The 16,274-nt window shown below is 54.5% G+C and overlaps 1 protein-coding gene across 2 annotated transcripts in view; it reads left to right on the top strand.

Annotated features, from left to right (window-relative positions):
• Positions 1-2,153: 2,153 nt before the first annotated feature.
• PTPRU (protein tyrosine phosphatase receptor type U) overlaps positions 2,154-16,274 on the top strand; it is an 89,200-nt gene continuing 75,079 nt past the window's right edge. For both annotated transcript variants that reach the window (XM_055573901.1, XM_055573902.1), the window contains exon 1: positions 2,154-2,335. In XM_055573901.1, coding sequence (XP_055429876.1) covers positions 2,263-2,335 — 73 coding nt within the window. In that variant the 5' untranslated portion in view covers positions 2,154-2,262. The remainder of the gene's footprint in view (positions 2,336-16,274) is intronic.

The raw sequence follows: 16,274 nt of genomic DNA, 5'->3' as shown, positions 1-16,274 counted from the left end.
TAATTTTCTCAACTATGTCATGGGAAAAATAGTGGTAGGAATTAAATGAATCCATATAGGTGAAACACACAGAAGGCACCTGGTCTTATGTAGAAATGGACAACTAGTTTTTAGTCATTGTACAAGGGTTTATACTGGGCAGAGGCCCAAACGGACTTAACCTGTGTAGCCCAGAGATAGACTAGAATCAATGAGAGTCAGTGAGGGGGGTAGATTTCATGGCATGAAGAGAAAGAACTTTTTAAAAGCCAGCCAGCATAGCAAGGAGAAATAGCTGAATCCATTATTACAGCTGGAGACTTCAACAGCTCTCTCTCAGAAATAAACATGTCCAGCAGGCAGAAACTCAGGGAAGACATAATTAAACTCCACAACACCATCAATCAACTAAAGATAAAGGTCATCTGAAAACTACTTCTGGGACTTTCCTGACGGTCTGGGGGCTAAGACTCTGACTTCCCAGTGCAGGTGGCCAGGGTTTGATCTCTGGTCAGGGAACTAGATCCCATATGCCGCAACTAAATAAATAAAGACTACTTCATCCAACAACAGCAGAGCACACACTCTTCCCAAGATCACATGAATTTTTACCAAGATAGACCACCTACTGGACCATAAAACACAACAAATTTGAAAGAAAAGAATCATACAGTGATTTCACTTAGATCATAGTGGAATTAAACTAGAAATAATAACAGAGAGTTGAAAAATCCCCAAATACTTGGAGATTAAATAATGTACTTCTAAATAACACATGGGTCAAAGAAATCTCAAGAGGAATTTAAATTTTTTGACATATTTATAAGTGAAAACTAAATGAAAATGAAAACACAGCTTATCAAAATTTGTGGGATGCTGGGTAAGCAGTGCATAGAGGGAAATTTATAGCACTGAATGCATATGTGAGAAAAGGAAAAAGATCTGCAATTAATCATCTAAAGTTCTGCCTTAAGAAACTAGAAAAAGAAGAGCAAATCGAATGCCAGGGAAGCAGGAAAATAATAAAAATTAGAGCTGAAATCAGTGAAATGAAAAACAGGAATTCAATAGAAAAAAATCAACCAAACCAAAAGCTGCTTCTTTGAAAAGATTAATAAATCGATAAGTCTCTAGCCAGACTAGGAAAAGAAGAGAAAGGACACAGATTACTAATATCAGAAATGAAAGGGGGGACATCACTACAGATCCCATGGACATTAAAAGGATGATAAAGGCCAACAAAAGTCCATCTAGTCAAAGCATGGTTTTTCCAGTAGTCATGTCTGGATGTGAGGGTTGGACTATAAAGAAAGCTGAGCACTGAAGAATTGATGCTTTTGAACTGTGGTGTTGGAGAAGACTCTTGAGAGTCCCTTGGACTGCAAGGAGGTCCAACAAGTCCATCCTAAAGGAAATCAGTCCTAAATATTCATTGGAAGGACTGATGCTGAAGCCGAAACTCCAATACTTTGGCCACCTGATACGAAGAACTGACTCATTTGAGAAGACCCTGATGCTGGGAAAGATTGAAGGCAGGAGGAGAAGGGGACCACAGAGGATGAGAGGGTTGGATGGCATCACCGACTCGATGGACATGAGATTGAGCAAGCTCCGGGAGTTGGTGAAGGACAGGGAAGCCTGACGTGCTGCAGTCCATGGGGTTGCAAAGAGCTGGACACGATTAAGCGACTGAACTGAACTTAACTGAAAGGAATACTACGAACAATTCTAAAAGCTAGCGTTTCCAAGACCCCATCACCTGCCCTTGGTAGGTGATGAGCTCCCTGTCCTTGGAGATAAGTGTGGATGCGCACTGAAAGGGATCGAGGTAAAGGGGATTCAAGTATTGGGTAGGACCGAGAGGCTCTGTGTCCCTGGGTCTCTGTCCGGGAGAGCTGTGTGCGAGCTAGGCGCGAGCAATGAGCAGAGGAGTGGATCTGCTCACCTAAGCACGTCGGTGCCAGTGAGGCGGCTGGGAATCCAGGCCCAGCCCGGGACCGCCAGGCAGGGGGCCGGGAGTGGGGGCGGGGCGCTTCAGGGCCGCCGGCGACCGGACTGGGCAGGGGAGCGCGCGGCTGCCAGTAGGGGGCGCCTCGAGACCGAGGAACGCGCGGCCGAGCCTGACGTCAGCGCCCCGCTTGCTTGGGCTCCCGCTCTGGACTCGGCGCCAGTCCCGCTCGGCGCCGCGCCGCTTCGCTCCGGCTCTGGCTCGCCTCGGGCTCGGCTCGGGCTCCGGCGGCGGCGCCCCCCCGCGCCGGGCCCCGGGGCAGGCGGCGGCGCACCATGGCCCGCGCCCAGGCTCTCTTCCTGGCGCTCACCTTCCAGCTCTGCGCACCCGAGACCGAGACTCCGGCAGGTAAGCGCGCGTCGGTCGGACCCAGTTTGCCCCGCCGAGCCCCGGCGCCGGTGGCGTATCTCGAAAGAAAGTGGGAGTGTTGGATGACCGGACGTGGCGAGCTTGCTCCCGGTGTGTCTTGAGTGTTGGATGTGCGATCGTGTGCTCAGGGGGTTGTGTGCCTGCGAATGTGTCCTGAGAGATGTGCAAGAAAAGGTGCTGTGTGTGTTGTGTGTCCACGAGTATGTTGGGGTGAATGTTGTGTGCATAAAGGCATGGGGTGTGCGCCGAGTGTCGTGTCTGCCTCTGTGTAGTGTGTGTGTGGGGCCAAGTAGGATTGTATGTCTGTTGTGTGTCCATCCGAGTTCGGTTGTGTGGCAGGAGTTGCCTCTGCTGCTGTGTTGCATTTTTGGGCATTTGTGTGTACCCTAGCCTGGAGTGTTGTTTGTTGTGTGTCCGAGAATGGCTTGTGTGTTTTTGTTCTGCGTGTGGCAAAGAGTGCTCTGTGGATTCTGCCCGCGTGGGGAGCAGAGGACGTGTGTGCGATGTGTGTGCTTGTGAGATCCGTGTACGTGTGTGAAGGCGTGGGAACGGGTCCGGAACGAGTGTGTCCGCGCGCCGTGTGCGCGATGTGTACGTGTGTCTGGGGCCGGCGGTGTGCTCCGCCGGGGGCTGCGTGGGTCCCAGTGAATGCCGAGTGTGCCGGGAATGCGTGTGTAGGAGCGTGTCTGGAGCGGATGTGAGTGTGTTCGTGCAAGCTGGCTGCGTGTCCAGGAATGTTGCGAGTGTGGTCCTCGCCTGGGCCACGGCTTGAGTGTGTGCCCCAGGCCGGGGCCGCCCGAGGGGGCGGTGCAGGTTGTGTTGTGTGTGTGTCCCTCGGGTGTGCGCGTGGGGCGCACGGGCCCCGGAACAAGTTGTCCTGGCGGCGCCCCGTTGCCTCCCCGGTCGGGCCGGGCCTGAGGCTTGGCAGCGAGGGATGGGGGCCCGGCGGCCGCCGACTCCGACATGTCGGGCTGTTTGTTGTTTCGCAAGTTCAGCGCGGCGTTGGCTGGTGGAGGATCCGAGACGGCGCCGGGTCTGCGGGGCGCCGGGGTCGGGGCCCGGAGGGCCCAGCGCGGGGTGGGGGCGGCCGCGGGGGGCTGCGGGGCGCGCCGGGGCCGGCGGGAGGGGAGGGCCGTGCGGCCGGGCGATCGTGCGGGGACCGGGCCGCGGCTGCACCCAGGCGGCGGGGCGGGGTGGGGGGGGTGCGTCCGGGTGGGCCGGGCCTGGCTCTGGGCGGCCGGACGGCGCCCCCTCCGGTTGCGCGCTGGAGGCGCCGCGGACGCCGGGGTCTCCTGGGACACCCCCTCTCCTCCGTCGACTCCGCAACTTTTTACGGCCTCCGGGCTGGTGGGGTGTGAGTGTACGCGTGTGAGCGTGTGTCTCGGTGCTTCTGGGTGCCGTGTGACCGCGCTGTCTCTCTGAGTGTGTTTCGGAGAGTGGAGTCTTTTGGAGGTGTGTTGTGTGTGTGTGTGTGTTAAGTTGAACGTGTGATCGCGTTTCTGAATGTGTGTATCCAGAGCTGTGGCTGTGTGTCCGTGTGTGCTGTGGACCGTGTGTCGGCGGCGGCTGTGTGTGTTCATGTGTCTGTCCCCGCCTCCCCCACCCCCCATCCTACCCGGAGGCCTGGGATGCCACACTGGGGGCCCTCTCCTGCGGAGTTGCTTCTGATGGCCCTTCTGTGGCGGGGGTGGCCTGTGCCCTCCCGGCGGCCTCAGCATCCCCGCGCCCTCTGGTTGGGCGGCTCCAGTCTGGTACCCGGGGCGCCCGAGTAACGGGGAGACGCCCCAGACGGGTTTCCGAGCCTAGACACAGGCAGAGCCACCTCGGCCCCCGGGAGCCTCCTTCAGGCCGCCGGTCTCCGAGAACTGGCCTCTCCCGATCGCATTTGCTGCCCTGCCGCCCGCTCCGGCCTCTCGGGCGGAGCTCCCAGGGCGCCGGCAGCCTCTCCTGCCACTGACTCTGAGGTCAGCCGGACCCTGCGGCCCCAGGCCATCGCGCACAGCTTTAGCTTTGACCCCTGAGCGCAGGAGAGGACCCCTAAGGCGACCTCCCTCCTTATCTTCCCCCAGCACTTACCCCTGTCCTGCAGCGACTTTGCCCCCTCCCCCACTCTGAGATCAAATCGAGGGTACTACATGCTCTCCCATCCCTACCTCCATCACCTTGATTTTGAGAACCCTCAGATGTGCGCCCCCCCCCCCCGCCCTCTTCTAACAGGAGGGACTACCCAAGGCTGAGGTTGGGGACTGAGATCTTGAGCCAGTTGCTTCCATTCCTGGGGCCCCGGTTTTCTGCTGTGTCCCATGGGCTTCATGATAAAGGTGTATGGTACTTGGTAGATTGTAAAGTAAGCCTCTGTCTGTGAGTGCCAGGGAACAAAAGACGGTTTTGAGGATGGCTACAGAGCCCCAGAGGTTGTGATTTGCAGCCAGGGGGACCTGGGTTCAAATTTGCCTCTGCCACGTGCTGTCCTTGTGTCCTTGGGCAAGTCACTTCTCTTCCACAGTTCCTGACACCTGTAGCTATTACTGTTGAGCTTCATTCAGAAGCCCTGAGTAGAAGGGATGTGATCTCCCCGCGTCCCCGAACTGGTTTGAGTCAGCCCAGCTCCCTGAAAGGGCCTCCTGAGTCCCCCCTCCCCCCAAAGGGTGGGTGGTGATGTCTCTGAGCCATGCAAATCTGGCAGTAATTTATTCCGTTGCGTTCTAGCTCATTTTGTCCTTTTGGTTGCTGGCGCTGTGGACAGCAGGAATGAGGGAGAGGCTGCCCAGTGGTTTCAGGTTGGGCAATAAAGGCTTGTCTGGGCAGCTGGCCCTTCTCCCTGGGATGGGGGAGGGACTCAGCAGGAAGACGTGAGAGTGGCCAGAGTGGGGGGTGCTGAGCTCCTGGGTGGCCTCCTGCCCAGCTCTGGTGCCAGGGAAAACCCAGGGTGGATGCCCTGCTTGTTCCAGGTGGGCCACCATCCTGCCCTGCTTTCTTCAGCTAAACCAGGCCAGGGTGGGGGCTGGCTGGTCATGCAGGACTGGGTTAGCTAGAGTTGTTGGGGGAGCCTTGTGCCCTCCTTTTTCTTTCAACACCCTTCCCTCCTCCAAGCTGTTCTCCTGTATCCTGATGCACCTGACCCTCATGCCATCTCAGGATCTCTCTCATCTGTCCCCTTCTCACCATCCTTACCCATCTTTCCTGTGCAGGCAGGCTCCAGCCTCTTCCTTCCACCCCTCCCTCCTTAGTATCAGGGATCTTCCTAAAACACATTTGAAATCCTGGTTTGAAACCCTTTGAAAGCTCACCCCATTACCTCCCAGTTAAATCTCTTCCCCAGGTCCTCTTGCCTGCTCTGACCCCTGCCTGCCTGTCCAGTCCCATCAGCTTTGTGCTCTTTGCCTTGCATCCTTTGCTCTGACCAGTTTAACCCACCTCCCAACACCCAGTAAATGCCCACTGCCCTCAGTCTTCTCTCTGGGTCTCTGGACAAGCTGTGTTTTCTCCCCAGAGCTCTCTAACTCCACCTCCTCACTGTGTGAACTCCTGCTCCTCCTTCAGGTTTCAGCTTAGACATCACCTCCTCTCTGAAGCCTTCCTTGGTTACTCCCTCTTCTAGTCCAAGAAGGGAGGAGGGGGGCGTTGATTGGATTTTTTCACAGCACTGTAATTATTGTAATTACAGTTTATTGCTCCTTTCTCCCTTAGAGACCATGAGCTCAATGGGGACAGGGACTGGGTGTTTAGCTCACTTTTGAATCTTAACTGCCAGGTACGAGGTTTGGCCCACTCCTGCTGAATAAATACACCAGGCAGGAAAGAATGAGTGATGTCCAGGGGGTCAAGTTCTGAGCTGGAGATGCCAGATGGGGGCGCACCGACTCCACTGAAAGTAGAGATTGAAGACGTAGGTTTCCCTCCAGGAATCTGGAAAATTCTGTTGGGGGGAATGGTGTCGTATGCAAAGGCCACACAGAGAGTGTCATCTGGGAACTGGGAGTTGGAGAGGTCATCTCTCTGCCTGCGAGTCCCCCGCCCCCCCGCTGCTGTCCGCCACCCCCTCTCCCACAACCACCCTCGCCCCCCAGCAGCTAGCAGGGCTTGGTGTCGCCCCTGTCTCAGCTCTTTGTCCTGGAGGCTCGGCAGTTGGTGAGAGGCATCCGAGTCCCAACCGTCACTCTGAGCGAGCGTCTGGTCTGGGGAGGAGAGGGAGGGCCCTGTGGGAGAAGGGTGGGGTTCCCTCAGTCCTCTGTCCTCCTCTCAGCCTCTGTCCTGGCTGCCCCTGAAACCCAGGAATCGGGGAGTGCTGCTGCCCGTGGTGACCCTGCAGGTGGGGTTCGGGGGGCCGGGGGAGGTGTGTGCAGGTGTCACCCTGACATCTGGACCCTCAGAATGGGGTGTGTGTGTGTGTCTGTGATTGTATGATTGTAGCCTGGGGCACAGGACATATGTATGGCTTCTCGGAGCGGGGAAAGGGAGGGGGTCGTCTAGCCATCTGTTCACCCTGTGTGGCAGGATCTGAATTCCGAGTCAGGAGGCAACCAGCTGCTCTGATCCCGGGGAGCCTGATGCTGGGTGTCCAGGTATCCATGTGTTAGATCCCTGGAGTTTGGGTGCAGAGCTCTTTGGGTGGGTGACATCTCAGGATCTGGGCATGGGTGTCCCAGGACCCGGCTGTGGGAGGATCGGGATGTGTCAACATAAGAATATCTCAGTGTCTCTGGATCTGGAGGTGGGTGTACGCCGGTGGCTGGGAGTCCTCAGGTTAATGGGTGTGGGGGACTGTAGCTGCCTTGTGCCCAGCTGTGGGGCTGCCCAGATGCCTGGGTGGGGGTACCCATGTGTCTCGGTCTGGGGTATCTATGTATCCAGCAATGGGGTGCGCCTGTGTTGGAGTATCCAGGTGTTGGTGGGCTTGGCTATAAGGTGCTCCGTGGTCAGTGTGTCTAGGTGTATATTTAGGTGTCTGCATCTCCAGGAAAGGGGTGTACATGTTTGGGTGGGGAATGTCCTTGTGGTTCTGCTCCACTGTGGACCAGGGCCTGGGCCTGTGCCAACCCAGCCTGTGATGCTGCCTTCCAGGGGGCCGGCCTCCTGATCTTCAGACAGTCCCCAGTGCCAGGGCCCTCTGGAGGAAGCCCCTGTGGTTCTGCTTCTTAATAGATAGTCACTAGAACTTTATCAAATGGTGGAATTGTTCTCTACGTGTACTCTCCAGTTTGGTGGCTACTCCTTCACAGGTGGCTATTCGATTACTAATTTTTTGTCTACACTGGATCTTTGTTTCGTGGCTTGCAGGGTTCTTTCCAGTTGCCTTGCGCTGATTTCTCTAGTTGCTCCAGGGCTTAGTTGCCCCGTGGCATGTGAAATCATAATTCCCCAAGCAGGGATTGAACCCACATCCTCTGCATTGGAAGGCAGATTCTCAACCACTGAACCATTAGGCAAGTCCCTGGCTATTAGATTTTAATTTAAATAAACATTCAGTCCCTCAGTCTCACCACCCAGATTTTGAGTCCTCAAGAGTCGCCTCTTGCTAGTAACTATTGTATTGGTCAGGCTGTGTATTGGTCAAGAGCATCTCCATCACTGCAAAAAACTCCAGGGACAGTGCTGGTCTAGAAGTGCAAGGCCTACAGCATCTTTAGTGAGGCCTGGACACCTCACCAAGTGGCTGGACTGTCACTCTGTGGCCACTGAAGAAGGCTTTGCTGAATCCATGCCCCTTCTCTGCAGCCCGTTCATTCCCTGCCTGGACCATTGTAGTGGCCCCCTCCTTGGTCTCCGTTCTGCCGTCTGCCTGCTTCCACCATCCTGGGATCTGAATGGCCTCTCAGGCAGACATAGGATGCTGCCACTCCCTTGCTCTAAGCTGAAGGCTCTCCAACGCCCAGGGGCCAAAGCCTGAGGTGGCAGAGAAGACCGTGTATGACCCAGTCCCTGCTCTCCATGACTGCTCTGTGTTTATAGCTCTCCTCCCCTGACCCCGCTCCTCCCTGTCCGCCTTTGGCTCCAGGCTCATCAGGCCAATGTTGATCCCAGAACCCGCCAGGCCCTTTCACACCTCTCTACCTTTGCACATGCTGTGCCTTCTGCCAAGAACGCCCTTCCCACCCGCCTCAGTTCCTAGAAGCCTGCCTTCTTGCTCAGCTTTCAGAGTCCAGCTCTGATGTCACTTCCCCAGGGAAGCCTTCTCAGACCCTTTCTGGCACGATTGACCAGGTTTCTCCCACAGTGCACATGATTCAGTGGGCTGCAGCATTTCTCATCTCCTTCCCCACTAGGCTGGGAGGAAGGGCTGGGTCAGTGGTGAAGAATCCGCCTGCGATGCAGAAGATGCAGGAGATGCGGGTTCTATCCCTGGGCCAGGAAGATCCCCTGGCAACCCACTCCAGTATTCTTGGATCATGGCAACCCACTCCAGTATTCTTGCCTGGAGAATTCCATGGACAGAGGAGCCTGGTGGGCTACAGTCCATGGGGTCACAAAGAGTCGGACACGACTGAGACTACTGAGCACGCACATGTGCACGCGTAGTAGAGGGGAGGAAGGATTGGGAGAGGGAAATTGGGAAGGCGTGTTGAGATATTTGATGGGCAAGATCACAGCCAGGGATGGAATGACAGCTGTGGGGTGGGGAACCATGATGGGGGATGGGACATAACCTGCAATAAAGCTATATTGGGGGGGATGGGGACAGCTGGGAATGAGGGGACAGGTGGTGTTGGGGGGGCAACTGAGGGTGGGGAAATAGATGGGGGATGGCTAGAAGGGGAAATGGGACAGCTGAGGGACAAAAGGTGACAACTGGAAAGTATCAGAAACCTATTTGGACAGGATGGGTGGGGTCTCAACTGAGAGGGTGGGCCATACATTGCTCAGGATGTGTGCATGTGTGTGTTTCCGTGTGTGTGTGTGTGCGTACCTAGAGTGTAGTGGTGAAGTGTGGCTTGGGAACCACACCATCTAGGTTCCGATCCTGGCTCTCCCACTGCTAGCCACATAGCCCTTGGGCGAGTTGCTTGACCTCTCTGACCCTTTAGTGTTCTCATCTGTGAGAGGAGAGATGATAATGAAACATACTGCATGGGACTGTAGTGAGGATGTATTTTATACACGTACGTGTATAGTTTAGAACAGGTTCTGGCATGTGGTAAGCCCTGCGTGTGCTAAACTGTTATTAAGTGTGTGTGTATGTGGTACAGCATCCTATGTGCTCAGAAAAGCTTGTTCTTGGCTTCTGATGAAATCCAGGCTTGGGAGGGGGGATGGGGCTGCTGGAGGGGCCATCCAGGTTCAGTGGGTCTGGGAAGCCTTTTGCCCACTTCCCTCCCTGTTCATCCCACTTCCCACCCACTCGGTACCAGGGCCGAGTCCAATAGGTGTCCCTCTCTGTCTCTCTCTCCTCCTGCACCACACTGCCCAGCCCTGGGCTGGGGGCCAGGGGATGTGCTTTAATTGTCCAAAAGCTTTTCAGCAGAATCTGAATTCATTGTTCGCCTGCCAGTGTGCTGGGGCCCTGCTCAGATAGAAATACCTGGACCATGTGCTCAGTTCTGGCTGCCCGCCCTGTGGGTGGCGGTGGCTTCATCCTGTGCCCTTGGAGAGTCACTGGGGTGGAACGTGCTGGGGATGGGAGATGTGAGAGGGGGAAGCCCACAGGGTGGATGGGACCTCAGCCCCCAACCTGTAGGGTGGTCAACCCAGCCTGGCAGAGCTGTAGACGCAAGGGTTTTCTGGGGTCTGGGCTCCCCTGCTGTCCAGAGCACCATGGGAGGCGTGTGCCACCTCTTGACCTCATGCTAAGAACTGCCCTGCATCACGGCCCTGGACTGCTCTGGCTGTGTGCTCTCCAGGGCTCCTGGACTCATCCCCTCAAGGCGAGGCCACTGGATTTCATCCATGCACTGCTCTGCATCTCAGCCCTATGCTGCATGCTGCACTGTTCGTTTCCACGCTCCTCTGACTGTGTGGACTTTCGTGCGTGTCTGTTCGCTCCGTCTGCAATGTCCTGTTGTGCTGTGTCCTGTCGTTGTGCTGCCTTTTGTGTCTTTGCGGCTCTCTTCTGTGTCTTCTGTGCTGCGTGACCGTCAGACGACGGTGTTGTGTCGGGCTTGTGGACTCTCCTGGAATCGGGCATGGTCCCTGGCGACGCACCCCTGCGCTGTGCCAACAGATGGCGTGCTACCACGACGCTGCATCTGCGTCACATGGCCTCTGTAGGCGCTGCATGGTCGCCGTGGGCATCTGCACTGCATCGGGGATGGGCGGGAGCAGCCTGTCTGCGGTCCCCTGTCCTGCTGTCCCGGGACAGCATCCCTTGCTGGCGCAGCACTTCTGTCCCGTTGCTCCACTGTGCTGCCCCGGAGGTACGCCTTCTCCTGGCCCAGCCCTGCAGCCTGCACCACTGCCGCTCTAACACCGCCCCTGTGTTATTTCGGCCTTTCCCTGTAGAACCATGAGGTGTCAGCCGGTGTCCTTCCCGGGATTCTGTAGGCAGCCCCAGATGAGCAATGTCTTTGCTTCAAGCGGCTTCACAGCAGGTTTCCTCTGGCTCCCACTGCATGCTGCCCAAGAAGTCGGAAGCTAAACTGCAGCTTGAGGCCACTTTGTAGGGCTCTGGACTGGTGTGGGTTTTTACCTGCATTGCCTTTGCAAGCATCTGGTGATGCACCTGTGCCCCGCACACCTTCACTGTCGTGGGCCTCTGCCTTGCACTGTACCTGTTCACCTGTTCGTGCGCTCTAGGGTTTCAAGATCCAGAGCGTTTGTACCGAATTCCCTGTTTCACCCGGTGTCTTCACGACATTCCATTTCGGTGCCACTTTTTCGCCCTGCTCTCGAGTCTACACTTTCTGTGCTCCTTGGGACTGTGTGGAGCACCAGCAGTTCCTTCTGCACTGCACAATGTCCTTCTCTTTGCCAAATATCTCTGTGTTAAGCCTGCCTCCTCTAGACATCCTTTTGGTGAGGATTCATGGAGTGCCAATATGTGCCAAGCCTAGTGAAGCTTGGGTGGACCCCCTTGGTGTTCTTCTATACACCTATCCCTTGGTGCCCAGTGCCAGCCCAGTGTACCCCTAATTGCTCACTGGTGTACCGTGCCTCCGAGCAGCTCTGGGTCATGGCCACAATGGATGGGGCACCTCTCCAGTGCGTCATGGCACCGACCAGTCCTGCTGTGCTGTGTCTGGTGCCGTGTGAGGTCTGTGCACCCTGGCTCTGTTCCTGTGCATTGTGTAACTGCCTTCCGCCTCTGTGCAGTGTGGAACTGCTGCACTGCACCCCGACACCCGCACTGGGCTCACGTAGCCCTCTCTCTCCATGGGACCATTGGAAATCCAGGTCTTTGCACTGCATGTGTTCGTGCAGAGCCCTCTGCTTCTCTACTCTGCACTTAAAAAAATTATTTTAAAATATTTTGGTCATGCCATGTGGCATGTGGGGTCTTAGTTCTCTGACCAGGGATCGAACCCACATCCCCTGCATATGAAGTGCGGGGTCTTAAGCACTGGACTGCACTGTGGTTTTATGTGACACAGGGTGTCTGCACTACCAGGGGCCATGGACACTTTGCCCACTGAACCTCTGCACAGAACAGCCCTCCCTTCAGCCCTTTGCCTCTGGAGTCCAGCCTTGCCCCATGTCTTCCCCTTCAGTTCAGTTCAGTTCAGTTGCTCAGTCGTGTCCTACTCTTTGTGACCCCATTGACTGCAGCCAGGCTTCCCTGTCCGTCACCAACTCCCGGAGCTTACTCAAACTCATATCCCTCAAGTCGGTGATGCCATCCATCCTCTCTCATCTCCTTCTCCTCCCGCTTTCAATTTTCCCAGCATCAGGGTATTTTCCAATGAGTCAGTTCTTCGCATCAGGTGGCCAAAGCATTGGAGTTTCAGCTTCAACCTCAGTCCTTCCAATGAATATTCAGGACCTATTTCCTTTAGGATTGACTGGTTGGATCTCCTTGCAGTCCAAGGGACTCTCAAGAGTCTTCTCCAAAACCATAGTTCAAAAGCATCAATTCTTCAGTGCTCAGCTTTCTTTATAGTCCAACTCTCACATCCATACATGACTACTAAAAAAACCATAGCTTTGACTAGATGGATCTTTGTTGGCAAAGTAATGTCTCTGCTTTTAATATGCTGTCTAGGTTGGTCAATGTTTTTCTTTCAAGGAGCTAGTGTCTTTTATTTTTCCCCCTTACATTAACAATATGGCAGCCCTGCTGTTAATTTTGGGGCTTACTGTGCTTTTGATCCAGGAGTTGGGGAGTAGGTCTGGCTGAAGTTTCCTCTGCTGTAGCTGACTTCCTTCTCTTCTTAGTAGAGCTGGAAGGATGCTGGCACTGTTGGGTTCTGTATTGGCTCCTGTAGAGGGTAAAGCTCAGCTTTCTCACCCTGTGGCCTGGCCCTGGGTAATCTTCTTGGTTGCAGCTCTGCTGAATGCTGTGGGATTAGAAAGTAAGCATATTGCTGCCAGCCCTGCCCTTGATTAATTGATCATCAGTTATTTAGGGCTCTGGGGAGCAGTGCCAGGGAGCCCTAGCCAAGGTCTGGCTGTATTGATCTGTATGTATGGGCCAGGAGAGCAGTGAAGTGGGCTGGGCCAGGTTTCTGGACTGGAATCATGGTCTTTGAGTCTGGGTGGGGTTGGTCAGGATCAGAAGAAGTTGTGGTATTTATATGAAATGGAATATTCAGTTCAGTCGCTCAATCGTGTCTGACTCTGCGACCCCATGGACTGCAGCATGCTAGGCTTTCCTGTCTATCACCAACTCCCGGAGCTTGCTCAAGCTCATGTCCATCGAGTCAGTGATGCCATCCAACCATCTCATCCTCTGTTTTCCCCTTCTCCTCCTGCCTTCGATCTTTCCCAGGGTCTTTCCCAATGGGATATTAGTCAGCCATAAAAAGGAACAAATTTGAGTCAGTTGAACTGGGGTGGATGAACCTAGAGTCAGTTATACAGAGTGAAGTAAGTCAGAAAGAGAAAAATAAATATCTCATTAATGTATATATATGGAATCTAGAAAAATGGTACCGATGAACCCATCCTCAGGGCAGGAATAGAGACACAGATGTGGAGGATGGACTTGTGGTCACAGTGGAGGAAGGAAAGGGTGGAACGACCTGAGAGAGTAGCATTGAAATATATAAACTACTGCTTGTAAAATTGATAGCTAGCGGGAAGTTGCTGTATAACACAGGGGGTCAGCCCGGTGCTCTGTGACGACCTAGAGGGGTGGGAGGCACAGTCAAGTGGGAGGGCATGTATTAATACATATGATGTATACATACATATGTAATACGTATGTAATATATATACTTATGGCTGATTCACATTGTTGTACAGCAGAAACCAACATGAGTTTGTAAAGCAGTTATCCTTCAATTTAAAATAGAGAAAAGGGAACCAGCTGGGATTGTGCAGTCAGTAAGTCCAGCCTTGGTTGGTATTCTCCTGTACACAGGGCTTGGGGATGGTGTTCAAAGGCAAAAGAGACCTCAAGAAGGGAGGAGGTGGAGGTTAGACAGGCCTGAGATGGAGCTATTGTTGGGGTGGAGAATGTGGGATGGGGCTAGGTTGGGCAGGAACGTCCAAGGGTGAGTCTGTGTTGGTTCCAGGGTGGTGTTGGGCTACCTAGAAAGGGGGTGTGGCTTCAGATGATGACATGAGCCAGTGTTATCCTTGGGGTTGTATCTGAGTTCCCCAGGCCAGGGTTGGGGCTATGCCGGGGGTAGGGTATGAGGCCAGCCCCTAAATTTGTAATCTGTCGGGAGGAGTTTTGTTTCTCCTGGGGCCATCCCTTGGGAACTGAATGTTCTATTGACAAACCAAAGGGAACACAAATCTCATGCAAACAGACTCTGTTTACCTAGGGTCTTTGGAAAATACTGATGCTGGCTGGCAGCCGTAGTTGGCACAGAGCACCATTCCGTGTCTGGTGGGGAGGAAGTCTGGTGCTTCCATGTTTGTGGTGCCCACACGCACAGGCACACACGCACACACATGCACCATTCTCCTCTACCCACCACGTACACTCACCTCCCCTTAGGCACACACTTGCTGCTGACTGTACCCCTGCATGTAAACAAACGCCTACATACCCACGACTTCACAGCGCACTGCCTGGGAGACGCACACTTTGAGACCCGTGCTCCCCCTCACATACCTGTCCCCCGTAGCATCTCTCTGCCCTCAAGTTATTCTTACCCACATGCATGCTCACACAAATGGGATCAGAATTCTAGAGGTGGAGCAGCCTTAGAAGTCACTGAGATCTTCATTCTCATTTCATAGGTGAGCAAGTGGGGCTTCAGAGAGGGCAAGCCACCTGCCCAAGGTCACACAGGGAGTTAGAGGCTCAGCGGGAATTAGACCCAGGCCTCCTGCCTCCCAGTCGAGTGCTCACAAGTCAGCACCAGGCCATCACTCTCACTGGCGTGTGCATGTGTGTGTACACACACACACACACACACACACACACACACACACACACACGTCTGTGCATGGAAATACATGCATATGGAGGGGTGGAGACCCCCTCCTACACTCTGGTTCCTCTTGCAGAGGTTGCTTTGCCCCTTACATCACCCCATCCACAGCCCAGCCGGATGTGGACAAACCATCATCCTCCCTTCCCAAATTGTGGCTGACGGTTGCTCAGGCAACCGCCTGCCAGATTGGGGAGATTAGCTGAGGAATGTAGCTGGGCCAGTTTGATCTGAGGCTGGGGGAGCTGTTGGGGGTCCTGGGTTGATTCAGCCCACCCTCTGAGGGAGGCCCTGGCAGAGATGCTGTACCCGCAGAAAGGTCTGGTTTTCTCCCTGTCCCCAGCTGAGACTCTGTCCCCAAAGCGTGGATGAGGCTGGGGGAAGACAGTGTGAACATTTAAGTGTGTGTGTGTGTGTGCATGCACTCGTGTGTGCATTGTGCATTTCTGTCGGTGTGCTTGGGACGTGTGTTGTTTGTGTCCAGGATGGGCATTTGAGGTCCCTTCCTCACTGGTTTCTGACATGTGGTTCCAGACCCCTTGATAACTTATCCCACTTCTGACCCTATAGTGTCCTCTGGAGAAGCCCTCTGCCCTCCTCATGGCTTATAGCAGGGGTCCCAACCTCCGGGATCTAGCGCCTGATGATCTGAGGTGGAGCTGATGTAATAAGAATAGAAATAAAGTGCACAATGAACGAAATGTGCTCGAATCATCTCAAAACCATCGCTGCCCCCACCCTCCCACCCTGTCTGTAGAAAAATTGTCTTCCATGAAACTGGTCCCCGGTCCCAAAAAGGTTGAGGACCGCTGGCTGATAGGATGTATCACCTCTCTCATCTGAATCCAGGAGCTTCTCTGCTCCAATACGAATTGTGTCTTCCCCACTCAGAATGAGGCCGGACCTCTCACTCTGGCACTCGGCTCTCCTAGATCTGGCCTCAGCCTCCTGCCCACCAGTCTCATCTCCCATTCCTTTGGCCAGTCTGGGCTCCTCTCTGTGTCCTGGATGAACTGTGTTACCCACTACTTTCCCTTGCTCCTGCTGGTCCCTTTGCCTCAAATGCCTCTCTCCATCTCTGCTGGCCACAGTGACACCCATCCTTCCAGGGTCTGCTCAGATGCACCCACCTACAGGAAACCTTCCCCCTGCACCTACCTTCCTCCGCTGACCACCTCCCCATCCCCACCACTGTGGCCTTGACTCTTCTCTGTTTTGTCTTGTTCCCTCACCTCCACTCTAACTAGGAAGTCCTTGAAGGCAGAGCAGAGTCTTAAGCATCCATGTGCCTTTACTGGTGCCAACCCGGGGCCTGCTTTGTATTGTCAGTGGGTGGATGTCCTGTGACTGGAACTGAATTGGCACATGTGGCCAGTCTTCTTGAATGAAGATAGATGGCTTAAATCCCAGCTTCTCAGACTTAAGATGTGGCCTTGGGCAAG

Source organism: Bubalus kerabau, chromosome 3 (genome assembly GCF_029407905.1).
Source record: "Bubalus kerabau isolate K-KA32 ecotype Philippines breed swamp buffalo chromosome 3, PCC_UOA_SB_1v2, whole genome shotgun sequence".
In the NCBI taxonomy this organism is placed as follows: Eukaryota; Metazoa; Chordata; class Mammalia; order Artiodactyla; family Bovidae; genus Bubalus; species Bubalus kerabau.
This window is presented reverse-complemented; position numbering and strand designations above follow the sequence as displayed.